Here is a 26,859-nt window from a genome sequence, read left to right as displayed (position 1 = left end):
TAGGAGCAGGGTGGCAACTGCCACCAGAAGGGGCACACCGCCAGCCTACTCTTCAAGAAAGAGGAGACAGAAACATAGAAATGGAGAGAGAGAGAGAGAGAAAATGATAAAAGGAAGGTAGGGAGGTTAACCAGGACTGAGCCCGGTTGGCTACCCTACACTGGGTTAAGGGAAAGGGGGGCGGAAAGATGAAAAGAAGAGAAAGTCCACTGGAGATATCAGTCGGTCACTCAGTCCGAATCACAGGCGCTCACTCAATCCGGTCGCTTTCAAATACCGCAGCAGCGCTTTTGTGGCCTTTTGTAGCTGCGATATGCGAGGCCAAGGTCCCAAGATCTTCTTCAAGGTGAACGGCTTCCCATCCAGCTGATTGAGAGCTGTGCAGAGGTCTTGCCTTTCGTTTTCATAAGATGGGCAGTAGCACAGTAGGTGTTCTATGGTTTCCTCGACACCGCAGGCATTGCACTCGGCGCTATCAGCCATTCCAATCAGAAATGCATAAGCATTTGTGAATGCGACTCCCAAACGTAAGCGGCACAGCACTGTTTCCTCATTTCGCGGAAGACCTGGTAACAGCCGCAGTTGCATAGAGGGATCGAGGGAATGCAAGCGATGGTGAGTGAATTCAGATGTGTGCCACTTCTCCAATGTCAAAGAGTGCGCTAGCTTGCCTAAGTGTTGGGCTGCGTCGGTCCGCGATAAAGGTATTGAAACAAGGGTTGCTCCTTCGTGTGCTTTTCTAGCAGCTTCGTCAGCGAGGTCGTTGCCGGAGATACCGCAATGACCAGGCAGCCACTGAAACACGACGTCGTGTCCTTTCGCGATCATGAGATGGTGCATTTCTCGTATCTCCGACACGAGTTGTTCACATGACCCGCGACGAAGAGATGCCAGAAGACATTGTAAGGCTGCCTTGGAATCACAGAATATAGCCCACCGATTAGCCGGTTGGTTATTAATATAATCAACGGCACCTCGGAGGGCAACAAGCTCCGAACCAGTCGAGTTTGTCAAATGAGAAATCTTGTATTGGATGCTTAGTGATCGTGATGGTATAACCACTGCGCTGGTGGAGCTGGTCTGAGTGGAAGAGCCATCCGTATATATGTGTATTCGATCAAAGTAGAAAGTGTGCAAACAATCCAGAGCTGCTTGCTTCAAAGCCAAGGTAGGCAGGTCGGTCTTCTTTCTTATTCCTGGAACCGTAAGACGCACTTGAGGTTGTTTTAAACACCACAAAGCTGAGGTTGAACGTGAAGAGGGTGTGAAACCCGATGGTAAGGAGGCACGATGGATGTTGACCTTGTTGGAGAAGGACGCCTGCGGTCGTCGTTCCGGCAGGCACGCAAGAGAGCTTGACTGCATCCGTGAAACATGACGAACATGGGCTCTAAGCGTTTCGGTACTAATATAAGTCGTGATGGGATGGTCTTGAGCCATTACAATGGTTCCAGCTGTTGAGGCGCTGCGCGGAAGGCCTAGGCAAACACGTAGTGCCTGCGCCTGCACGCTCTGAAGTTCTCGAAGATTTGACTTGCATGTTTTAGCAAGCACGGGAGAACTGTAGCGTAGGAATCCGATGAACAGTGCTCTATATAACTGTAGCATGGAGCCCACTGACGATCCCCATGTTTTGCCGGCGATAAACTTGAAAACGTGAACAATAGATGTGAGCTTCTTCTTTAAGTGGGCAACATGAGGGCTCCAAGTGAGGTCTCGGTCTACAATGACGCCCAAAAACCGGTGATTTCTCTTGTAGGAGATAGGCTGACCATTGATGCATACCGGATAAGGACTCATCGCTTTTCGCGTAAAAGCGACTATCGCACATTTTTCTGTTGAGATGGCAAGGCCTTGTGCGTGAAGGTAGTCAGATGCCTGCGTTGCTGCTTTCTGTAGCCGTGCGCGAACCTGCAGGCGAGTGACCGCTGATGTCCAGATGCAGATGTCGTCGGCGTAGATTGAAACACTCACTGTTTCTGGTAGGGATTTGGCCAGCCCAAGAAGCGCGAGGTTGAAAAGAATAGGGCTTAGAACACCACCTTGGGGAACGCCTCGGCATGTGTAGTGGTCGGTAGTCGGACCATCTTCCGTTCGTACGAACAAGGACCTTTGTGTCAAGTAGTTACTGACCCAACGATATACTCGTCCTCCTAGGTCAATTGTCAAAAGTGCGTCTAGAATGGTTTGATGGAAAACGTTGTCGTAAGCGCCTTTCACGTCAAGAAAGAGTGCTACTGATAATCGCTTCCGATATTTTTGTTGTTCCACAGATGTTACTAGATCGATGACATTGTCAATCGATGAACGACCCCGTCGAAATCCCGCCATAGAGTCAGGGTAAATCTTGTGGTGTTCAAGGTACCATTCGAGACGCATGAGGATCATACGTTCCATGAGCTTCCCGACGCAGCTGGCAAGAGCTATAGGCCGATAGGATGCCAGTTCGAGCGGTGACTTTCCTGCTTTTAGAAGCGGTACCAGGCGGCTGCGTTTCCATTCCTGTGGGACGACACCATCTTGCCATGAACTATTAAAAATGCTGAGGAGTTCTCTTCGTGCTTCTCTGCCTAGGTGGCGCAAAGCAGTATATGTTATGCCATCGGGCCCCGGTGAAGACGAACACTTACAGAGCGCCATAGCAGCTTCTAGCTCTTCCATAGAGAATGGAGCGTCCATACTTGCATCTCGTGGGCCGGGGATGTTGCCTAGAGCCATGTCAGGGACTAAAACTGCGCCGCCGGCGACGTTCGCACAAAATTCCTCTGCGACGTCTATCTCACAGCGGTTTTGATAGAGAGCAAGGGCGTTGAATGGGTGTCGTTGCTGGGGACTTGAGCAAAGACCCCGTAGGGTACGCCATACACAGGACAATGGCTTGCGGGGGTCTAGTGAGTCGCAAAAACACTTCCATCTTTGATTCGCTAGCTTATCCATACGGCGTCTGATCTTCTTTTGCATGCGCCGAGCTTCCCTGAGGTCAAGAATTGACTTCGTGCGCCTGTACCTCCTTTCAGCTCGGCGACGTAGTGCACGAAGCCTTTCCAATTCAATGTCATTCTCTGTACGCTTTGATGGATGTGTGAAGCAGCGTGTACAATCTTGCATAGCGTCCGCAATTATGTCTTCTAATCTGCGTGCAATATGTGTCTTGCATGTGTCTTCTACGCGATCTTGAAAGACTGACTGGTTGTTTCTCGCCAAATCGACTGGTCAGATAGAAATGGAAGATAGGAAGAAATGGAAAGCATGTGAAGTACCTGGATTTGCTTACATTTCGTCCTTAGATTTAGCCTGACTCGTCTTAGTTGAAACTGTCTTAAAGTTGCGCGACATTAAAAAAAAAAAAAGCCACAGTGCGCGTTTAAACCACAGTGCTAGTGTACAGCCTTATAAAACACGCCTTGATGGTTTTGAATACTCGTTCTTTCCTTCGTCTATTAATATATGGAATGGCCTTCCAGACTGCACTGTAACAGCACAAAATGTTAACGAATTTTGTAGTCTATTAGAATTGTATTAGAGGCAACGGGATAATTGAGACTTCATCATGCTTACTGTTATTCTGTGTATATTTGTTCATCCTGCCTGTAATTTGTGTTTGACAATGATGTATAACGTTGTATTGTCAATGTTGAAATTTAAATTTTTATTTTTTTCCTCTCCTGTAATGGCCCTCAAGTGAGGGCTACAGTATTCCTAAATAAATTGGAAACGCGCCTGTTTCGTCGCCTACAGCTCAGACAATGTTGATTACGTTACTGTCTCTAAACGCCATGAAAATGTCTTGTCTGTGGAAGGAACGAAAATACCACAGGAAGAACTCCGTTACGTAGAGCAGCCGTCAGTAAATATGTGCCTCGTAGTGGAGTACTTCTCGCTCATGTAGGCCAGTGCTGTCGGTAAAATAGGGGCTTGAGGCATGCTCTTCTTGGACTCTATTCCTCGGATGTGCTTTCGATTGTATAGGGGACACATTATCCACGAAGGGAACTGTAGTGGCATGATCTGTGGTGCCTGTTTGGGGATAGTGAGTCGAATTTCGCCAACAGCTTGCCCGAATCCGGAATCGTTTTGCATTTTCATATTACTCAAGAAATGGTTCTTGTTTTGGACCACGTGCCTTATGTGTATCAAGGTGGTTTCCTGAATTCGTAGCAGGTCAAGACTTAAACAGTGGGCCTCGGTTACTGTCCCTATACAAGAACACCCCTTCGGAAGGCACAGACAAACACGCAGCCTATTGTTACACGCCGCTTCCAAGCTTTTCTTATTACTTGTTGACAGTCGCTGCAGGATAGGAAGTCTATAGCGCAGGAGGCCATCAACATAAGCATTATGAAGCATCACCATTGACCGGCAGACCATACCTCACCGGCGTCCAGCAAGAAAAGTTAAAATTTGGGATGCGCCGGAGATTCTCCCCCCGTAACATCCACACTTCCGGGGTCCAGGAGGGGTTACGGTCGTAAAGACACCGAGACAGCGATGTGTTCATACGCAGCGAAGGACACGTTAGACAAATTCATGTACTACCTATTACTCCCAATACTCCCATGACAGCCGAACTATAGCAGCGCCACGTCCCCCTCTGTACCAGGTGACAAGATGAGAGTTCAGTACAAACTCCGCCCGCAAAACCACACTGAACCATTCCGCACTGTCTCCGCGTGCCCAAAAATATTTTTCGAAGGACCTCGGTTTTAGGAGTTCTCTGGCGGGACGCCACGGGATTGAGCAGAAGTAATTGGCGGGTGCCGTTTGCACGAATTGGACGGCGTTGTATTTGCCATTTTGTTCTTGCGTTGTAATCGACTAGAACAATTTGTGTTGGAAACACTCTGGTTGTTGTTAGGACGTCATTGGATCTTTGTCAATGGCTAGGGGCTAAATTATCGCTCTCATGTCTTCTGCCGCAGTTTGCCAAAAGAACGAGCACCGATGTCGCTGCGGCTTCCCTCGCTGCATCAGCGTCGAGCGAGTCGGTGATGGCGTCAGGGACTGCCTGGACGGCTCCGATGAAGGTGAGCGCGGGCTACGACTTGTCTCTACGGCTTGTCCGCGCAATAAGTTCAGAAGAGAGGATGACATCGGCGATACTGCAGAAACTGAGAACAGAACCAAAAAGAGCATCTGGAAACAAGCTATAGCTTACAATGTCATAGTTACTCTGAATGTGATTATTCAGTTGAATGCAGGTTCTTTCTAAACTCTGCCTTTCAGTAAACACGGTCATCGCCGAAGGCCGTGTTTATTCAAAGGTGGAGTATGAATATTTCCTCATATCATGAAAAGCCTGCATTAGTATTGCTACTACCAGAATCTACATTTGCTACCGAGGCTGAAATTACTGACCGCGGTTTTTCAGTTCCACTTTAGGCTAAATCTGTCCTCGAGGCGATACCTCATTAGCGAGAGGTCAAGAGTCGTACAGACCCGCTCGCAGCTGTGTAGAGCGCCCTCAGCCAGCCAGCTTGGTGTACGCCAACGACGTCTTGCGGCCGCAGCTGGCATGGAGACCGTGTATTCACGTGTATGCTCGGCCACATAGATGTGCAAGAAGGCACATGCTACTGTTCGCGAATGGCGCGACGCTCGGTGGATGACTTCGTTCGGCTTAAACGTTCGTGTGCTCGATGCAGCAGTGAGAGTGCCTGTACATGCGTTTCACGGGAGAGGGGTCAATGAACGCTACGTAGCAGACAACCTCTTTTCCATTAGTTGCATTGCTTGCTCATAAAAAAATAGGACAATTAGAAAAATTAACTTGCTGTAATGAATACAGAGTACATGTCCTGTATTCAGAACCCCTAGATTATAAGGATTCTTCGCCTCGGATTGTTTTCATTCTTTATCATACGTTCCGCCAGTGGCCGATCCTGGCGATAACGGAGAGGCTCAGCTGCGTCTGTAAGTCTATGGCGAAAAGCATTAAGAATGGAATATGAAAGAGTCGTTACGAGATACGCCCCCTGATTGTCGTTTGTAAAGATGAAGAGTTCGCACTGTGCCACTGTAGATGTCCCAAAATATGCGAAAGAAGGTGCGTGATTATTAAAGCCAGAGGGCGCACCTTGATTGCTTATCAGAATCGAATTCTTTGAAATGCCCTAGCAAGAACATCATGCAGTGTGCTTTAATCAGTGAAACGTGCATGTTTGCATGCGATCCTAGTCGCAAAGCGTAGTTTGTTTAAGCTTAAAAATCTACTGAAAATTAAAGGTTAGTTGCACAGATATAACACCCACGTTATGAATTTCACGAATACGCATTTCTAGTTTCAGCAATGAGACGAAGTTTAGCTTAACTGGCTCGCAGCTGGTTGTGCGTAACAAAGCATTCCCATATATGGCTGAGTACGCGATAGGTAGACTAAGAAGCTCGAGAAGACGGTAATACACCACGCAAAGAGCGATGGCACGAAGTATGTTAGGCGTAACCTTAAGCGACAGGAATAGAGCGGTGTGAATCATAGAGCAAACGGGGATAGCCAATATTCTAATCGACATTATAACAAAAAAAATAGAGCTGGACAGGCCATGCAGTGCACTGGACAGATCACCGGTGGACCATTAGAGTTACAGAATTAATGCCAAGGAGAAGTGAAGAGCCGTCGAGGACGGCAGAAAACTAGATGGGTTGATGAAATCAGGAAATTCGCAGGCGCAAGTTGGCGCAAGCTGGCGCAGGACAGGGGTAATTGGAGATCGCAGGGAGAGCTAGGCCTTCCTCCTGCAGTAGACATAAAATATTATGATAATGATGATGACGCTATCCGAAGACGCTTACCACCTGCTGTGTGCCTGGTTTCGGTTCGTTGAGCGTAACTAATTATGACGTGCATGTAGGCGCTACCTGTATGCGAGATGATATGTGAGATGAATGCGTAAGTGACCGATGGACGCTTCGCCGTTTTGGTTGGCAGACAAAGAGAAAGGCAAGGCGTACAAGTGCCCCAGCGACAGCTCCTTGCAGGACCTCATGGCTGTCGAGCGACGTCGGCGTTCAGGTACGTGCTTAATTTCTTCAGTACATGCTGCTCTTTATTGCCATCTCCAATTTGTAGGCACCTTAGTGTTGCAGAAATAGAAAAGGGGGTTGCAAGCAAAGCTTAGAAGGTTGAGAAAGGGAGCCATTGTCAGGCTATTTGAGAAGTAGCAGAGGAGAAAGGTGAACGACAAAACATTCGCACTCTAAACAGTAAGGCAATAATCTGCAAAATAGGTTCTGGTTTAACTACGTTCTTAGTGCAAGTTAGTTGATAACTGCTCACGATGCGATATTTAAGCAGATAAAGGACTTGGTTTGCTGTTGATGCACTGTGGAGCCGTGCACGGTGATTTTGACAATGGTGTGTGTACAGAACGGAAGTACGCACTAGTAATTCACAAGACAGCGCATAAAAGTGATTTTGGCTGTGGCTTTGTCAACACAAGAGCACGAATTTGTCGTTTAGCGTTTCTCCTCTACTATTGGCTCGGCACCGGCGGTAAATGCTTGAGGGTTGCTGTGGTGTGCGTGGTAGTGGGAAGAACCAGCCGAGATTGGCGTGAAATAACGACAATGCCCGCCCATTGCCCCAAACAAACACATCCGGCATGTGTACCCTGTACGCCGTTTTGCCCCTATTCACATGCGTGGCCACTGAACCATTGTTCCCGAATTAACCATCATAACACAGTGTGTGCGTTCCTGAAATTAACCCAGTGACTGCCTCGTTTCACCCGCCTTCAACAACTTCGGCAAAGACGATCCGTATATGCCTTTAGGCGAGAAGCATCGAAGTAGATGTATGGTGTCGAAGCAGCCCTATCATTAGTCCTGAATGCGAGATGTGTGTGCCATACACACTGGGCGTTCCGTTCGTCTCTTTAGCGTTTATGTGGATTACCGTTGACGGTTATAAAACAAAAAAGAGTAAATTCATTGGTTCTTGCATACTGAGCACTGCAGTTGCAACGACACTGCATCAAAAGAGCTATCTTCTAAAACGCTTACCTTCTTGCGTTAGCGAATTCCCGGAAATATGAGTGACAATGAATATAAAGCGCCTTTACAGCGCAATCGACGTTGAACACACAGCTGCAACGATTATGGACACTTCTAGCAGCGCTGTTTGATTTCCACAGTGATAAGGTTATCAAGAACTCAGTTATTTTGTGAAAGAAAGCTACATTTACCGCCAATAATAGTGTGGGCGGTTTGGGGAGCTTGCAAACCGCATTTAGTCAAATAGGTCAGATGCGACATTGCGTCCCTCACCGAGACGCGAATGCGTAGCAACTTCATCTTGCGTATAATATGCCGTTGTTATGCCTCGTGGGACTCATGTCCTATGTTAAAGCCTACAACAGCACTTGTCCCGCTTGTTTTCTGGCTATGAAGAATGGTTTTGCTAGTGACGGCATGTCGACACGGCAGCAGGCAATCTTTATAACCGCACAGCGCTTGAGGTTTTCCAATGTGATCTTTTTTGCCGCCAAGTAGTTCTTTAGCAGGATTGTCAGTGCAGACAAGACTATTTTTCGACGATGATAAGTCACTGATATTCTGTCTAGTCGCACGTTAATGAGTGATTGTGAAAAAAAAATCTAATTGTTATCAACGTGCAACTTGTGTGCTAGACTGTAGCGGCAACAAAGGTCACAGGCACTGACTAGTGCTGTGCTGTTTGTCTGGCCAGACTCTGAACGGAGGAGAAGGGCGCGGCATTCGGGCCTAATGACATACACCGTGGGACTGGACCACCAGGCAGAAGCTGCGGAAGTGAGCGTGGCTCTGATCGAGCCCACGGGCGCCCTGGCCACTCTCACCCGCACCGAAGTCAACGCTGAACAAACAACACTGCACACGACCGAAATACGACGAGAGTACGTCGAGGGCACGTACAGTCAGATCTTGTCCACCCATTCCACGGTACTCGAGCTTGCGCCGTCCCTCAACGAAGTTGAAGACTCCGCTCAACAAGAAGGCAGAAGACAGCGGCCGCATACTACGCATGGCGTGCAGAGCTTCGGATCACTGAGTTCCGGAAAGGTCTTTCAGACGGCCGTCAACGAGCTGTCCTCGGCTGTTACGACGGAGGTTCAGCCAACCAGGACTACACAAGCGTCCTTGCTAAGCGCACTTCCAGGCACGAAATCGACCACTGTAGTGGGCCTCAACATCAAAAGCGGCCAAATATCGGAGCTTAGCGAAGAAAAAGATAGTGAGGTGCCAGTTATAACCGTCACGGGTACGGAAGGTCTTCTCGTACAGGGAACAGGATCTGATCATGTGACGTACAAGGTTTTTACGGGTACCTACGTCAACACAGAGGGTCACGATGCAAAGACGTACATGTTCTTTTTTGGCAACAGACAGCTGCCGGTCGACGCTACGCCCTCGCTTCCGCAAGAGGCCACGAGATCAGAACAATTCGACATTCGGTCAGGCAACCAGAAAGGCGTGGTCCTGGACATTTCTCACAAGATAGGCATACTGCTGCCCTCTCAGACTGTGTCTTCCATTTCACCAACAGAGGCGCCCCGTTCGGACTACCTCATTTTCGGATCAGGCAGTGCACATGGCGGTGAATCCATGACCGGAATGCTCATCGAAGGTTCTGAGCCTATCACAATAGAAGGCATGACACGATCTCGCATGTCGACAGCTAGCACAATGCACGTCACGTTGAGCTCGATGCCGGCTCAGAGTCGACGAGAAAAGACCAGTTCAACGACTCACAAAAAGGCCACTCCAACACTCTACAGGCATGGAAAGAAGTTCGAGCCAACGGCTACAGGCAGGAGAATCGCCCCCATGGACGGAGCAACTATAATAACGGACAAATTCTTCCTTCCTCAACACCTGGGGCTCTATACAACGTCTCCTGTTTCGGACACGTCCAGAACAGCTGACGAGTTTCTGGAAGAAGTCGATCACGACTACGACACTCCGCCGGTACGAGAAGAAGAAGAAGATCCCGTCGTTATGGTTAGAATGAGACACCCGGTTAACAACTTTAACATCGAGGCTTTTAGGCCTGAACTACTGACACCTACGCCGGTGAAGGATATCAGGCCGACAAGAACCGTCGGTTCCAATCAGGACGAATACACCGACGATGCAGGTGACATATTCGCAACGGATGCTTTTAGCGACCAAGACAACGAGCAGAATAAATCTACAAAAAAGAACAGAGTGACCTTATTTGGCTTTGTAGACTTCACGACGACTATATCTGGCACGGAAGTTGTGTTTCAACCGGCGGCAACGGGAACTTCATTCGACTTTGGAAATACTAGACGGCCACACGAAGAAGACATCTACAACCCATTCAACATTCCCACACGAAAACCGCAGACAACTTCGTCATCAGCAAAGCGAAAGGACTCTACATATGGTACCGAAACAAGAGAGTTCGTGTCGAAATTATCTATGTTAACGTCTACATTTAAGGGTGGCGTAGAAATGCTGAGTACAATGTACACATCAACGATCCCAATGCTAGTCAAATCTCGTCTGCCAAAATATGACGACGCTGAATTGGAGGGACACGTTCATTCCCTCGCCGCTGAACCAAACATCGGCAGTTCTGAATACACGGAAGATTACCTTTACGACAGTCACGTATATGAAAACCTTGTTCGTTCTTCAAGCTTCAGCCCTGAGGGCCTAGTGACACCCAACTTCTTGTCCTCATACTTATTTCCGGCTTCAAAAGACCAAGACGTGGATTCACCAATAAGCAGGACACAGGAACGCAGCAGTTCTGTCCAGCCTTCAGAGACAGTTATGGTATCTATGATTGAAGGGTCGAAGACGGAAAAGTATCCGGTAACACCGACGCGCCCTGCCCTTTCGACACCCACACCTAAGAGAAAGAAAACATACAAGACTGGTTTAGTGAGCTCTATAACAGGCACAGATATCAACGGTGACATGACTACTGAGTGGACAACCCTAATTATTGGCACAGTAATCGGTGGAAGGTACGCGCACGTCATTCAAAGCACATCGAGCATATTTTATACACAGTCAAAGACAGAAATGATGGAAGAAGTTACAACCCCAAAAGCTCCACCTCCAGCTCCTGGTCTTGTACTCCCTAGTGACATCCAGATCGAAGGAGTATCCGATCGGGCTGTGACCGAACAAGAACTTGAGGAAGGCACTGAGGCCCCTGCTCCCGCTACAGAAGAGACGCCTCAAGCTGAAAGTGGTGAAGGAGCTCATGATTCTTTGGACGTATACAGTATCACTTCTAATTTCGCTGTTCCTCTCATAAACCAGTCACGTGTTGTTGAAGACAGCTACGAAACAGCATTGTCTGGACAAGAGCAACCATCAGTCGTAGAACTATCAGATGACCTGCACGTTTCGACACTAGTTCCGTCGATCGAGCCATCTTACACTTCACCCTCGTCAACATCAGACGTTGCAGTCTTGACAGACGGGTTCATCCTCCCTAGCACACAAGAGAGCACGAAGGAGTATGACTATGACCAGCCGCCGACGGCGTCTGCGAGCCCGGAAGAAGACAAGCCAAAAATTATCACCATGGGATTTATTTTGCCAGGAGCTGACCCCGCAAGCGAGTTCGAAGATGATCTTGTGCACACTGATGAAGTTCGACTCCTGACTGATGGTTTTGTACTGCCCGGTCAGGATCTGCCTTCTCAACTTGGAAACGATCAGACGCAGTCAACGCTACAAGGAAGAATTATAGACACCGTGGTACCACCGCAGCAGGAAGCAGCGACAGTGACATCATACCCCATCACACACTATTCTACATTCACTTACTACACGACACTGCCAGGTCCCAGCGATAGTATTGTGTCAAGCAGAGAAGTCACAACGTCTCAAGTGTTCGAGAATAGCGAGGAGTATGAAGAGGCTAGGAAACATGGCTTTGACACTATCGCGCCAGAGAAATCAATGCTCCCACTGGACCCTTCACAACCAGCGACAGTGATGACAACTTATACGTACCAAAGCACCTATACATTGGACGGCTCAACACTTGTATCTGTCAGCGAGAAAACTATGTCGGACCTGCTGGCTCCTTCTGAAGAAAATGTGGATAGCGAAAAAATTTCGCCTACAGCCACTCAAGTTTATCTCGAAACGTCCCCGGGCTACGATGCTGCTTCTGGTACTGGGCAAGAAGACCCACATGCACAAAATCCTAGTGAAAGCTCCGAAACGGATGATACTACTTCCTCAAAAGCGACACCGCCTTTAGAAGCGGCCCCCACGACCTACTTCACAACTTACACTTACCTTACAACGCTCTTCAAGGACGGTACTTCCAGCGTGACAAGCAGCTTGGAAACAGTTTCAAATATACTTTACGGCTCCTCAAGTGGTTCGGAAGACCCAGTGCATGATAGCTTAAAGAAGATTTCACCAACGTCGATGGTTCCAGTGACAACATACTATACCACATATACCTATTTCACGACACTTCTCAAGGATGGAACATCAACCGTTACTAGCCGGGAAGAGATTGTATCGAACACAGTTCGAGGGAGTGATGCAACGATGACGACACAGCCAAGTGATTTGATAGAACCAACGAAGACGGATCTTTTGTCCACGGTCTATACGACCTACACGTACTACACGACGTTCGTACGTGGAGGTAGCACAACTATCAGAAATCGCACGCAAGTTGTGTCCAAGGTCAAGACAATTTCTCAACCAAGTACTACTGAACTCATCACAGCACCTGTTGTATCCACTTACTACACCACGTACACGTATTTCACCACAGTTAATAGAGGAGGAACCAAGTCTGTAAAAAGCCGCGAGAGTGTCAAGACGAACGTAGTTACGAAATACCCGAAAACAGCTGCCGACCAGTCTACGCCAGTGCCATCGATTATAACGACCTACACAACCATACTGTCCCCAGTTACGGTGTACCGAGATGGAACTCCTCGAGTTTCCTTTATATCAAAAACGTCGGCCATTACAAAAACTCTTACCCACTCGTCCACACCAACATCTGAAGAAGCTGCAGAAAGCATCATTGAAGCTACTCCGACGGCAGGAATGCACACTATGTTTACAACTTACACGTACTATACGACATTTTACGAAGATGGTACACCGGTGATATCAAGCCGAGAAGAGACGGTAACGAACATGATTTCGAAACCGACAGGGACTCCTCACCTCGAAGAGACGAAGCGCAATCTTGAAAGCAGTACCATCGTTCGCACATACTATACTACTTATACATACTTCACTACGTTTGAAACTGACGAAAGCCCGACTGTATCCAGCAGGGAGGAAATCGTGACGAACTACGTGACTATGACACCACATGACATTATCACAGGCGTGTCACCTACAAGTGTTTCTCCCGAGGCCCAGCCCACAGAGGCATCGATGACGGAAGAGACGCCTCCTCTGCTTAGCTCGCTTCCTGAGGGCATCGACCTGCGAGAGCTTCTTCGTAATGTGCCGGTTACCCACTACACTACTTATACCTACTACACGACGCTTTACACTGATGGCAGCTCAGTACTATCAAGCAGGACGGAAGTTGTTTCTAACGTCGTGGGCCCCACCGCTGCTACGGCTCCCACGCTGCCAGCAGGCCTTGAGGTTGACCACAGTGATTTGCAGTCGTCAGTTGAGTCAACCGAATCGACGCACATATCAAGCTCCAAAGCAGCAGAGAGCAGTTCCAGTGAGGCTAGGTCTGACACTGAATCTATTGTCGCCGATTTAGCTGCTCAGCAAAGCGCCACTCCTGCGCCAAGTCCATCGTTTACACCAAAACTTGATTCAAGCTTTCAGAAGGCTTCCTCAAGATTCCAGAAATCACCACTAAAGTTTAGGCTCAGAACGCCAACCTTTAGAAGTCGGACAAGGCTTCCACCGCCGACTGGTGCACACATCACCAGTGCTTTGGGGGCACCTCTGATTGTAGTTAGGAACAAGAGGAATGCCGATCCGGATGACCTCGCTGTCGCGGAGGCAAGAGGAGACCAAATATACGCTACTCCAGTCACGTACTACACAACGTTTACCTACTTCACTACATACCTAAAGCCAGATGGACGTACATCGGTTGCCAGCAATCTACAAGTCATTTCTTCAGTTCACTATCCTACTCAGCGCATCGCACCTACCAGAACAATATTCCACGACCAGATCCATCGTACCGAGCCAGTGCGCGCCTATCCTTCTTACCAAGGAGTCACGGGGTGCATTCGGTGCAGATCTGACATAAAGACTGCGTATGTCACTCATACAGACTACATCACGGAGTTCTTTCAAGGACGGCCAGTGACATCGACGCGCTACGTAACGCTTACAAACTACGTTACTGTGACGCCGGGGCAAACAGTCTACGAGCACAGGCCTTCACAAGTCATCGCCGTTCCAGGCTGTATCCATTGCAGACAGCAACCGCAATACACAACTCATACCTACTACTCAACTGTGCTTGTCGCAGGTCGACCGGTGACATCAACACGCTATGATACGGTAACGAACTACGTCACGGTTACGGTCACTGAAGAGCCGATTCACCAACGAACAAGGCCAACAGTGGTTCAACCTGTCGTACCTCACCAGCCAGCGACAGCAGTTGATACATTTTACACCACCTACACGTATTTTACAACCAGTGTGATTCACGGAAAACCAACGGTGTCCACAAGATATGAGACGTTAACGAACTATGTTACGCGGACAAGAGATGACGGAGTGGCTGGCCGTGCCATTCAACCTACGGGCGCCTATCGACCTGTGATCATACGGCCCACCCCGGTTAGAGATACGGTGTACACAACCTACACCTACTTCACTACAAGGCTAATTCATGGCCGACCAACTGTCGAGACGCGCTACGAGACAGTAACTGACTACGTGACTGTTACAGTGACAGAGCAAGCACGAATTCGACCTACGCAAGTGTACAGGCCTCTTTACTCGACAGTGCCTGGCTATGCGCCTCACCACACAGCTTACACAACCTACACTTTCTATACGACGCACTATTTGGATGGTCGGCCGGTCGTCGACACCCGGTACGAGACGGTCACAAATGTTGCAACCGTTACCCTCACCGAATACGCGACGCCGGCAGTAGGGGCGCGGGTAAGGCCAGCGGAGACGGGGCCATACAGAACGTACCATACTACGTACACTTATTTCACGACACGCTATGTTGACGGCAGTGCCATAGTAAACACACGAAAGGAGACGGTGACGAACACCGTGTTAGGTGCTCTGTGCCGCACCTGCCCAGCGGGATACGTAGAGGGCCGCTCGCATGACGGTGGTCCACATCAGCAGACTGCAGCGATAACGCACACTCTGGCACCGGGACCGCAGATACAGCCAACGCCTACGACTTACTACACCACTTATACCCACTTCACAACAATCCTCGAAGGCGGACGGCCAGTCGTCCAGACTCGGTACGAGACGTACACCGACATTGTGTCCGGCATTGTGCTGCCCACGAGGGCATTGGTCGCGCCCGAGCCAAGCAAGCAAGATCTCCAGCAAGGCCATATTCAGTCCAGGCTAGATCACGTGCAAGATCGCGTCCAAGAACAGCTCCCGGTCTTCCAGAAGATAGAGCCTTCCAGACGTCGACGATCCTCTCTGGCAACCAGAGTGCCGTTCGCCATAACTGACAGAGGGTTGGCGCAAGCCGAGTACGAACTGGTTGGTGGACGCGGAGATACGCTGTCCCAAGTGCCCCGACACCGAGCCCAAAGAGGGCTCTCTGATGACGTAAATGCTCCCCAAGCTCGGCCCGGCAGAAAGATGCTGAGTCATGGTAAACACAGTTATTTTACGCTCCCTTTCACTTAATCTACTAAAACACTAAACCCCCCTTTGTAAAACTCCGCTCAGCCGCTTCCTCTTTTAGCTTGCTAATCGCACGCAGCACCTCGTACTTATGGCGTTTTGTGACGTGTTCATCGTACCTAGCGGTGCGGCGTGTCGTGATCGCCCGTTTGGTTACCTTTTTGGGGAGGCCTCTCTTTGACGCTTTAGTGTGTTTTACTAATGCTAACCGGTTCAAAGTGTTACTGTCTGTAATATTTTTTCTTGGTTCTTAGTGTCTTTGACTGTTTACGCTTGTAACCCATGTGTGCGTTTTCAACCCTAAGCGCCTAATGTTGTGCATGCTGAGATTTGGATTAGTGTCTCTAGCGGGCAAGCACGGCAGACGTATTCACTTCCTCTTGGGCGACCATAGTCGCCGTCACGTCCTTTAGCCGTAATAGGAGAGTAATCTGAAGGCTGTGTATGCCTCCAACGAAGAACAATGGGACACTGTCGCACAACCAATGACCCCGTAACAATGACGAGGTTAGCAGACAAAAATACAGCACAAAGAAAACAAAAGGGAGAGAGACAGATGAGCGAGAGAGAAACACGATCGCACCATACTTGCATAGAACAAACGGAGTGAGCGTTGAGTGCCCCTTCCCTACTTGCCCATTTCCTTCCTGCTCATTCCGGCGGAAAGAAGCTCGGACTTCCCTCTCGAACAGTGGACCCTTCTAACGGCAACCAGCAACGTGTTTGAGCGAGCCTCTCGACGAGCAGCTGTCTGCGGGAAAGTTCTTTGGAGCGGGTCAGAGAACTCGACGGATGGACGCTTGCGCGGGAACTCTCTACGCAACGTCTCGCTGACGCTACGCTATGAAGGACGTCCCCTCGTTCGTCGTTGTCAAGATAGACTGCGAAGACCCCAAGATGTCAGTGTAAAGAGCCGACCACAGGTCGCTAACGCTGCGACCCTACCAACAAAAACAATTCCCCGACCCCTTGCCCTCCACCCCTCCTCCCTCGCGCTGTTCTCTCCTTTTTTTGCCCGCTCTCCCTCTGACGGGCGTCAGCTTTGAACCAGAGCCAGCGTGCACACAACTAAGCTCCTTCAAACTAAAGTGAAATGGCATGACAGACGTAAGAATTTGATACGCAATCATATGCGGTAGAAGAAACACTGCTCTCAGGGAGGCCTCTTCCAAATAGCTCGTGCCTCGGCTGTTCCGCTTGTAGCGCGCTTGCAGACCACGCACGGCTGGCAGACCCCACCTGGCCCGAGCCGCTTTGCCAGTGACCGTTGCTAATTGGCTTGCTCTAACTGAAAGTGAACGGCTTCTGTGCGCTGCGTATTCCAGCTGCTGGCATGCTTGCGGCATGTAAATACGCTTGCGCCCTGCTTGAATTCGCACTGCCGCTTTAATACCGTATTTTAGTAGTGTAAAGTGTTCTAACTTAAATCTGGTAGATACACAAAGATGTTAATAGCTCTTACCTGATTCATATAACTGTGTTGCCCTTGTTAACTGATTATCATGCTTACTGTGAGGAGTAGCTTACGTCGAACCTCATGACACCTTGTTTATTGCGTAGCTTAACGCCACTACTCCAGGAGATTGCGTAACAAATACCAAACATGTAGAAACCTTGACTAACTACTCATGCTGACGATTACCTTGGAAAATCATTTTTACCCATTAATAGAAGTGCGTTCGTGTACGCATGTTGCTTGTGCCGCTACACGCTTCCGCTTCCCCGGCCTTCTTTTTCCTTGTTCTTTTTTTTTCTCTGCTTCTCGGGGAGGAAACGCCAGAGTTTGACTATATAAAGAAGTCGTAAGTGCGCGCTTCGAAGCTGGTTTGACGCGGGGTTGTCATGATTTTTCAGGTAGGTTCCCAAGAAGCCCCTTAAGGGACGGCACAACGACTACTTTCGCGCACTTGCGCCATAACGCAAACTCACAAAAGGGCTCGAGGCTCCCGCCGCAGCGGTTTCTGCCAAAGTCATCGGCCTCTTCTGTCTTCCTGTCCGACACACAACTTTACCAGCATCCGCAAACACGTCCTGAACAAGCTCTCTCAGAACCAGCTGTCTATCTGAAGCCATCCGTCTACTACCGTGAGGCCAGGCGCAATGAGAAAGATTACGAGGGGCTGCGCAGGACTGCCCGACTGGAGCCGTCTTTTCTAGCAACGCCTTCACCGCTGACGTTCTACACAACCTTCTCGCACTTCACCACTGTCCTGAGCGACGGCAAGCCGAGTGTCTCGACACGACTTGAAGTCATAACTAACGTCTTCACTGACGTCGTCCTGCCCACGAGAACGACGACCGAAGTGCCCGCGCGCAAGCGAATCCGAGATGCAAACAAAGCGGAAACCAATACTGTGGCTGGCGAAGATTCTGTTGAGCTGAGCCAGAACCGGAGGCCGCAGGCGAGGAAACTGCTTTCTCTCAGCAGCAAAGACAACGAGTTTTCTTTGCCGGACCAGTTTGTTGTCACAGACGAGGAGGCAGCGTCGGCTAACAGACACAAGCCTGGTCTCGTGGCACGTTCCGCAGGAAACGAAGGAAGCCCTTCCGATAAAGCCAAGGATCATCCCGTGGGTCTCATTCAGTCAGCCGAAGCAAGGGCAGTGCGAAACGGAGCGACGACAGTCTACGCTACGGAAGTGTACGGTACTTTCATTAACGGCGCCTACGCTCAAGTAGTCTCCACGGCCGTGCGAGTCTTCTCCGACCAGAATCAGCAGAGCGCCTCGCACCTTCCGCCGAGGCAAGAGCGGTCTACGTCTCCTGGCTCCCCTGCACAGACGCGCCCGACGGGTCTGATATCTTCTATAGCTAACACGGTCATCCACGACAGCACCACCACTGCCTACACGACTAATATTTATGGAACGTACATTCGGGGCATGTATGCCCATGTCGCTCAGACGACGTCTACTGTGATCAAACCTCAAGCTTCTAAGTCAGCGTCTAGTATTACGAAGAACCAAGAGTACAAAACGGGCCTCATCTCCTCGCTAGTCAACACAGAAATCCACGACGCGACGACGACTGTTTGGAAGACACACGTCTACGGCACGTTCGTAAACGGATTTTATGCCCACGTAGCGTCTACAGCGTCGGAGGTGCTCAAACCGACCAAAAACACCTTTGTACAGGCAACTAGCACCCAGATACCTACACGCACAAGTGTTCCGTCCCAGCAGACGAAGACCAAGAGCTACACGACGGGGCTTCTGTCGGCACGAACGAACACAGTTGTCAACGGAGGGACTTCAACGGAAGTGGTGACAAATATATATGGCACGTTTGTCGGTGACCTGTACGCGCAAGTGGCACGCACGACGTCTCGTGTGCTAACGGGAGCTGCACCCAGCACTAGAGCCTCTGACGCCGCCACGCCGACCACTGCAGCCAAGCTGACAGGCATAATTTCGTCCACGGTCCAAAGCGTTACGCACGGAGGTGTCGTTACGTATTACACTACGGAAATACACGGCACTAGCGTGGGCGGCTTGTACGCACAGATCGCGAAGACTTCGACGCGCACCGAGACAATAAAGCCCACCAGCACGAAAGCAGCATCGCAGCCATTCCTGCAGAAGACGGGACTGCTTTCGTCCAGTGTTTTCAGCAGTGAAATTCACGGCGGATCAACCACACTACACGTGTCTGAAGTGTATGGCACTTATATCGGAGACGCCTACGCTCAATATGGAAGATCGACACGTCGAATTATAACGCCTACACAGACTAGCAAGGAATCAGAGAAGACAGAAAGCCAGAAAACGGGATTGGTTTCATCAATTGTGAGCACAGAGGTACAAAACGGAAGGACGACTCTTCACACGACAGAGATACATGGCACCTACATCAACGGTTTCTACGCTCACATTGCACGGAAGACATCCAGTGTCTTGCAGCCTGCCTTAGTCAAGGCGACCCAGGCACCAGCAGTGATAGCAAACACGGAAACGCTAATATCAAGTGAAGTCAGCACAGAAATCAGGAACGGAGCCACTACTCTCCACACGACAAATGTGTACGGGACGTACATTAACGGATTTTATGCACACGTTGCACGAAGTACGTCAAGCATAATACCGCGTACTATAGCACCATCTTCAACAACAGAAGCACTAAAAACTGGACTTGTATCCCGCTCGGTGAGGTCTGATGTACATGATGGTTACGTGACGGAGTATACAACAGATATTTATGGTACGTTCATCAATGGTTTTTACGCCCACCTAGCAAGGACTACAACAACAAAATATGCCCAATCAACAACAAGCAAGTCTGAATCTGTGAACCTCCTCTCCAGCTTCTATAGCTCGTTATCTGCCCTCATCCCTTCAAGCACATTGACGCTTACGCTTAGTGAACACTCTAGATGGAGTTTATTATCGTCATCACCAGTGTCCAGTCCAAATTGGGAAGCTACAACAATTATCGCACAAGAACCTTCTATAATTACGCTTCAGTCACCCAACGTGCACCGTACTACCGATTCCTCGGAGGACTACACCATTACGTTGAGCCCATCAGCTAGCGTCGAAGCGATAAGCACACTACACTTGCCGATTTCGTCATCGTCGAAGAATAGCGTAAACATTGTGGAACTAGACACGACAACCGACAATATACTTGAGGAAATTGGTCTCACTACGGCGATACGCATTGACTCATCTCTTGACGATAAGACTATCGTCCCAACTATAGATGAAGTAGTTCTTTATTCTTCAATAAGTACCGAAGAAACCAAGTCAACAGTTGCTGAGTCGACACCCGCGATCGCGCAGATACCCGACAGCAAGTCAATAGAAATTCATACGTTTGTAGAAACAAGTGTGTCGACAGAATCAAGCCACACGAACGAAATTCTGGAGAAACAGTCGACTGAAGTCCAAGAGACAGTGACGTCCCGAATAAGGCCAATATTCCCTACCAGAAGGCGTCCTAATGGGATTAAGAGGCCTAATCACCGCGCGCCGGGTGACTTCAGGGATGAAGAGGAGGAGCCAGAAGATTACGGAAGAAATGAGTTCCTTGACGAGGAAGACGAAGATTACAACGAATATGAAGAGAAACAGCTTCAGACACCCGAACCACGCTCGTCTAAGCGGCATCGGCCAACGCGAGCGGGATACACCAGAGGTCCTCGCCAACCACAGACAGCGCACCAACTCAAGCACCAAGCAGAAGACGAAGAATACGACCTTTATCATGATGATGACTACGAACAAGTGTCTGCTCGGTCAAAGTCACAGGCAAGCAGAAATGAAGACAGCAAGCAGGCTTCGCCTCCTTCAGGCGTAAACATCAGACCTTTCAGAAGAGAACGCGTTCCTTTTGCTCCGCCATCAAGGGTAGTCAACAAGCCATCCTTCACTCTTCAAATAAGGAGACCGCATGGAAGACAGAGAACGAACAGGCGACGTCCCTTAAAGGAAGAAAAGCCAGAGGAAGAAGAGATAGAAGCCGAAGAGGCCGTGCACAGCTCTGCAGCCACGCCGCAGTTGCACTTGGGACGGCGGAGAGGTTCAGCGAGACCGTTGGGAGCCAAATCTCCGCCTGCCAGGGCACCTTTCACAAGGACGAGGCCCTCTGCAGTAGAGAATACTTATGGAATAAGTCCGAACAGGGCAAAATCCGAGGAAGAATACTCTGATTACGAAGAGGATGATGACTACAAAGCTGAGCGGAATCCCCGTGGCCGCGGTCGTCTTAAACCGCCGTCAAGAGGCTCGCCAAATGTACGAGGGAGGGGTAATTTAGGAGTAAGGCCGTTAGTAAGACCACAACAGCACACTGACGAAGAGGATTCTAATGAAGACACGCACTCAAACGCGAGAAACCGTGGGCGACAAAACCCGATAGCTAAAGGCCGTCGTAACCAAAACAGAGCTAGGGCACCAAACTTAAAATCCTCATTCAACACTGTAAAGGACGAAGAAGAGTCACCAAATTTGCCCTTCGCTAGACTTCGCGGAAACAGGAGACGATCTTCTTACAACCCTAGGGCCCGTAGAACGTCGCTGACTTCGACTGGCCGCCCATCGACAAAGCCCCCCATAACAGTCACTTCTGTGATAACGACCGTAAAAACTCTCCCTATATACCATGGCTTCAAGACCTCATACGCGACTTTGACGACTACAGCTCTAGCATCCAGCGTCATTCAGGCTACACTGTACTCGACGGCAGTCGACGAGTCAGGACGGACAAAGACGATCCTGAATTCCAGGAGCGACGCGAATGGCCCTTACACGACATTCACAGAAGTGCTCATTACCACCAGCGACTTGCAGCAGTTTAGGCTCCTTCCAATAAAGATAGGGTTCAGCACCCGTACTGACACAATAACCGAGACGACTGTCTTAACCCAACTCACAACCCTGTACAGTACCATAACCCCAGAGGTCATTCCAACCACACCAGCCACGAACCCTCCTGGCTTTCCAGTCCCCTTTTACCCGCAGATCCCTAACCAAGATTTTAGCCTACTGACCTCTTCGTATGTAACAACGGAAACAATTGTGACCTCGACAGTGTTGCCCATTGTTCTTCGTGGAAGGACGGTTCTTAGCACCGTTACTACAACCAAATTTTCTGAGTCAACAGTGACGAAGACTGCGTCCGTCCCTGTTCCCCATATTCAAACAGCGGCCCCTTTCATACCGCAGCCTTATTTTGCGGTACCTCAGCTAACAACAATGCTCACTCTATATGTCACTGGGGACCAGGGGGACGTCATTCCCGTAGTTACTACTGTCACTGTTCCATTTTATCAGCAGCCTCAGCATTTCTTTCACACTAAAGTAGCGAGAAGCGTTCCCGACAAGGCTTCTGAATTTGCCACTTTGGCTTCCACAGCGTTCATAGGAGTTGCCGTCGACGGGTCCAGACAGGATGAAGTACCCGGAGGCGACCGTTCTGAAGAGGTAGCGCTTTTCAGCTCCGGGATCGAGCCCTCGCTAGGCCGTGCATCATCCTGGTCTTTGGCACAGTCTCGAAGCCCACACAGCGCAGCTTCTGAAAGCATTTCGGACGCTGACGAAGTGACGACCATCTCCATGGGTCCGATCACCGAGGTTTACGAGCAACTCGCTACCGACATCCCGGTGCTGCCAAAGCCGACCAAAGGTGGCTCTGCTAAGAAGTGGAAAGCTGAAAAGAAGCCAACTGCTGCGCCTGATGTCAGCCCTGAAGACAAGTATGGCATCGGCAGAAAGTTCGTCTCTCGAAAGTTGCAGCAGTTCGAAGAAACCGAAGACGAAGGTGTGAGACCAGCCGCAGATTTCACGCGTATTCGTGGAAGAAGTCGTGTTCGTGCAACGCGAGTGCAGCCGCTGCACCTCTCCACGCCGGAAGCTCTTGTAGACAACAGCGGGGCTCACCAGCCTGGCTTCGACAACGCCGGCGCCGTTCAAGATGTGCCCGCTGAAGGCGTCGCGCGTACCGGTGTGCGTCGTGGGCGAGTGTTTCGAAGACCTGTGCACAGGAACAGAGCAATCCTGGACGACTCTTCACCAAATGAATTCAGGGGCCCTCATGGAGGCTTCATTCGTAGAAGACCGCCTCATATTGTTCAAGATCCTGTGGACCTGAACCCGCCTCAAGAGCCAAGCTCCGCTTTTCATTTCGGTGACGACCATCAAGCCTACAGTCCAGGTAATCTTCTCGAAACCCCTTTGCCTGCTCTTTCCTCTCATCACATTCTCCCTTCTCCTTCTCTGGACAATTTTTTGTCGTCTTCCTTTGTGGGTGGTGGATACTCCTTCTCGGCACCGGAGGTTGTGGCTACTCTTACTGACCCTTTGGCGTCTCCACCTAATCATGAAATCACGGCGGATGCGGTTGCTCTTTCGGGACTGGAAACCTCTGCACTCCCCCAAGGCAGAGTGAGAAGGATCAAAGTTCTTAGACCTGCCCCTCATGGTGAAGGATCTCTTGGTGACGGTTCAAAGAAGGTCCGCCGCGTTACGGTAACTCGGACGTTCTCCCCGGCAGGTGCACCGACCAGATATGAGGACTACCGGCCACAGGTGGACACCCCATTCAACCAAGACGATGGCGGATTTAACCACTTTGGTCCGCACCAAAACGTAGTACCGGTCGTTCAACAGCAGCAGCGGCAGCAACCGCAAGATGTGCTTAGAGTTCCTGCTGAGGTAACGCAGCAGGCTGGCTTAGGGCATGGCGTCCCTTACGATCACTTCGAGACAGGCGTGAACCAGCAGTCATTCCCAGGGTTCAGTCCCAACGTTCCCTATCAGTACTCGCCCCCCGTGCCACAGCAGTTCGCCCAAGCAGAGCCGTATTCGCCCCGCGCGCCGGAGCAACACGATCGCTTTACGCAGCTCCAGCCTGTGCAGAACTTCGTTCCAGTGGCCGAGCAACCTCCAGGTCCACCCCCTGCACATGACTTCAACAATGTGCCCCTAGAGGTCCCTGTTCCTCCTCCTCCACCGCCACCACAGCCGGAACCTGTGTCGCCGACTCGAAACTCCCGCCGAACAGTGTTTAGAAGAATTCGGCCGACTAATTCGAATCACCACGGAGAGAGGAAGACGTCGCTCGTGCGGAAAACGCGGCCTGTTGTGTCCACACCCGCGGTTCAGCTAAGCTCTTTTAATATTGAGCCGACGCACGTTTTTGTTTCGGCCGACTCGATAGATTTCAACAGAGTTCTGGGATCGTCACAACAGTCCCTCGAGTATTTCGGGCCCGCTTCGCAAGAGTATTTTGCCCCTGTGTCGCAAGAGTATTTTGCCCCTGTATCTAAAGAGGTATTTGCCCCCGTGTCCCAACAGTACTTCGCTCCCGCGTCGGACCAGTACCTGTCTCCGGTATCCAGATTTCCTGAACCACCGCCTTCTTTACCTCCAGTCTCGACGGAACCTACATTTGATCCTCATTCGGCGGCGCCCGTCGAACAGAATCGGGAGAATTCTGCCGACCTAGTGGAAGACACAACGCCTGCCTCCCATCAATTCAGGCGAATAATTCGTGTGAAAAAACCTGGGGAAGGTAAAAGCGGTCAAAGGAGAAAGGTCGTCTTGAACAGGAGACCATCAATCAACAGCCTGCAGGCGCGGGGACCAATAAACAACGGAAACAATGCGAATGAGCTAGTGCCCCTAAGTGTTGCTGCGCCTCCACCTCTTTCAAGCCAGGTGTTATCACCAGGGCAAAATATTGTCAGCCCAAGAGTGTCGCTAGAGATCGGAGCTACGGTGCCGCTTACATATTACACTACGTTCACGTATTTGACAACCTTCCTCCACGGAACAGACACCGTTTACAACAGCAGAGAGGCTGTCTTATCTTCGGTGGCGACTGAGACCTTGGATTCTAATATAGTGAACGTCATTCAGAACCACGGTGGCTTCACGACAGCGCCTGATGGGGTTTCAACTGTTCATCTAGGATCAAGAACGAAAGGAGCGGCCACAACAATTGTCAATTTGGAATCTCGACTTCAAATATTCAACAGTGATATTTACAAGGAGATACACCCAACACCAATAGCACAGACAGAGACTACATTCAAGACAGAATCACCGGTTCTCGAGCGCATACAAGAGCCGCAGTCCCCCCAGCATAATGCGCCAGGAGGAGAAGACACAAGTACTGTGCAATTAACGGACCTCTTCACTGCACCAAGGACGTTTTACACTCTTTACACGTATTACTATACGCTTTTTGATGGCGCTGAAACAAAGAATTCGGTCCGATCTGAGATTTCATCAAGTGTCGCATATGATAACAGTCCGTTCCGGCCGCCCATAGCACAGACAAAAATCAGGAATGGCCTCTTGCCGCTTGGTCTTGATGTGACAACCGTCCACCTCGGCTCGCGAAACGTAGATGGAACGACAACTGAAGTGAATTTGGGGATGCGCACAGTCATTAAATTTGACAAAATTGTTGATGCTGATATCGGACAAATTCCCGAGAACGTTGCTCCGACTGCATCGTATTACCCGAGCTTTGCAACAGAGGCTGTGGACAACAAAATCGATTTCATCTCCAACCAAGAAAGATCTTCACTTCTCGCTGACGCTCTGCAGCCGTCTTATGCCATAGCTAGTGGTGACATTCAGCCGACGAGCAATATTCATGCGACACCAGTAATCCTGTTTCCCGTGGACGAATCGACAAACGCACCAAGGGCCAAGGTTAGAATCGTCACTTCACGCGTGAAGTCGGCAGGCAGTCTTAAGTCTGGCGTGTTTCAGGCTGCTCCTGGCGTACGGGTTCGCATTAAGCCTGTTGTGAAGCACCTGGAGGACTCGGCCGCTTATAGCGCCCCGCCAGAATTGTCGTCAACTCGCGCGTACGAGCCCTTCAGCTCGTTCTTCATTACATCCCCCAACCCAAGTACTGAGCTGACTGGAGATGAGCCTCTTTTGTCGTCAGCCATATTCCCCTTGACGACTCCGGAAGACCAAGAAGTACACAGGGGCAAAAAGAGGCTTAAAGTGACGCTTCGAAGACCCATTCCAGGGGATAAACTGGCGAGAACAAATTCCTTAAACACGAGATTTGTGAGACCTTCTCGATTTGAAATTACCACAAAGCCTCGGTTTTACGTTGTGACCCGAACGAATGCCGCGGGTGTGGCCAGGCCTACAAAGAATCCATTCAATGTGAAAGTCAGTAAAAGGCTCAAGCCGACAGACTTGATTCGAGCAACTCCTTCCGTCATCTACGAAACCTTTACAACGACGACGTCGGTTCCGGTCATATTCGGATTGCAGACAAGCTACAAGGAAGTCGTCATCACTGCGTCGACTCCAGTGACGCTGACTGCATCGCCGACTTATGGCGTGGATGATCACGACTTGATTGAACCCTCCCAGACTGTAATGCTGACGTACTTCACCACAACTACGTTCACAGTCCCGTACACCTTGGGTGACCAGACTCTGTACACGACTGTCCTCGAGACGAACTCAAGGGTCGTCACCGAGACTGTAGGTAAGTCAGAGAACCTACACAATTGTTCTCTCTTGAAGTCTGATGTCACTGAGTTGTTAACTAATTCTGGTG

General features: G+C 49.9%; 1 protein-coding gene across 4 annotated transcripts in view; it reads left to right on the top strand.

Annotated features, from left to right (window-relative positions):
* LOC135916455 (mucin-3A-like) overlaps positions 1-26,859 on the top strand; it is a 251,605-nt gene that overhangs the window by 182,494 nt on the left and 42,252 nt on the right. For 2 of the 4 annotated variants that reach the window (XM_065449813.2, XM_065449814.2), the window contains exons 4-7: positions 4,920-5,024; positions 6,926-7,009; positions 8,684-15,793; positions 17,680-26,787. In XM_065449813.2, coding sequence (XP_065305885.1) covers positions 4,920-5,024; positions 6,926-7,009; positions 8,684-15,793; positions 17,680-26,787 — 16,407 coding nt within the window. The remainder of the gene's footprint in view (positions 1-4,919; positions 5,025-6,925; positions 7,010-8,683; positions 15,794-17,679; positions 26,788-26,859) is intronic. The other 2 variants (XM_065449815.2, XM_065449816.2) reach the window with 2 other exon arrangements.

This window comes from Dermacentor albipictus, chromosome 4 (genome assembly GCF_038994185.2).
Source record: "Dermacentor albipictus isolate Rhodes 1998 colony chromosome 4, USDA_Dalb.pri_finalv2, whole genome shotgun sequence".
In the NCBI taxonomy this organism is placed as follows: Eukaryota; Metazoa; Arthropoda; class Arachnida; order Ixodida; family Ixodidae; genus Dermacentor; species Dermacentor albipictus.
Note: the sequence above shows the minus strand (reverse complement) of the source record. Positions and strands in the feature narration are given on the sequence as shown.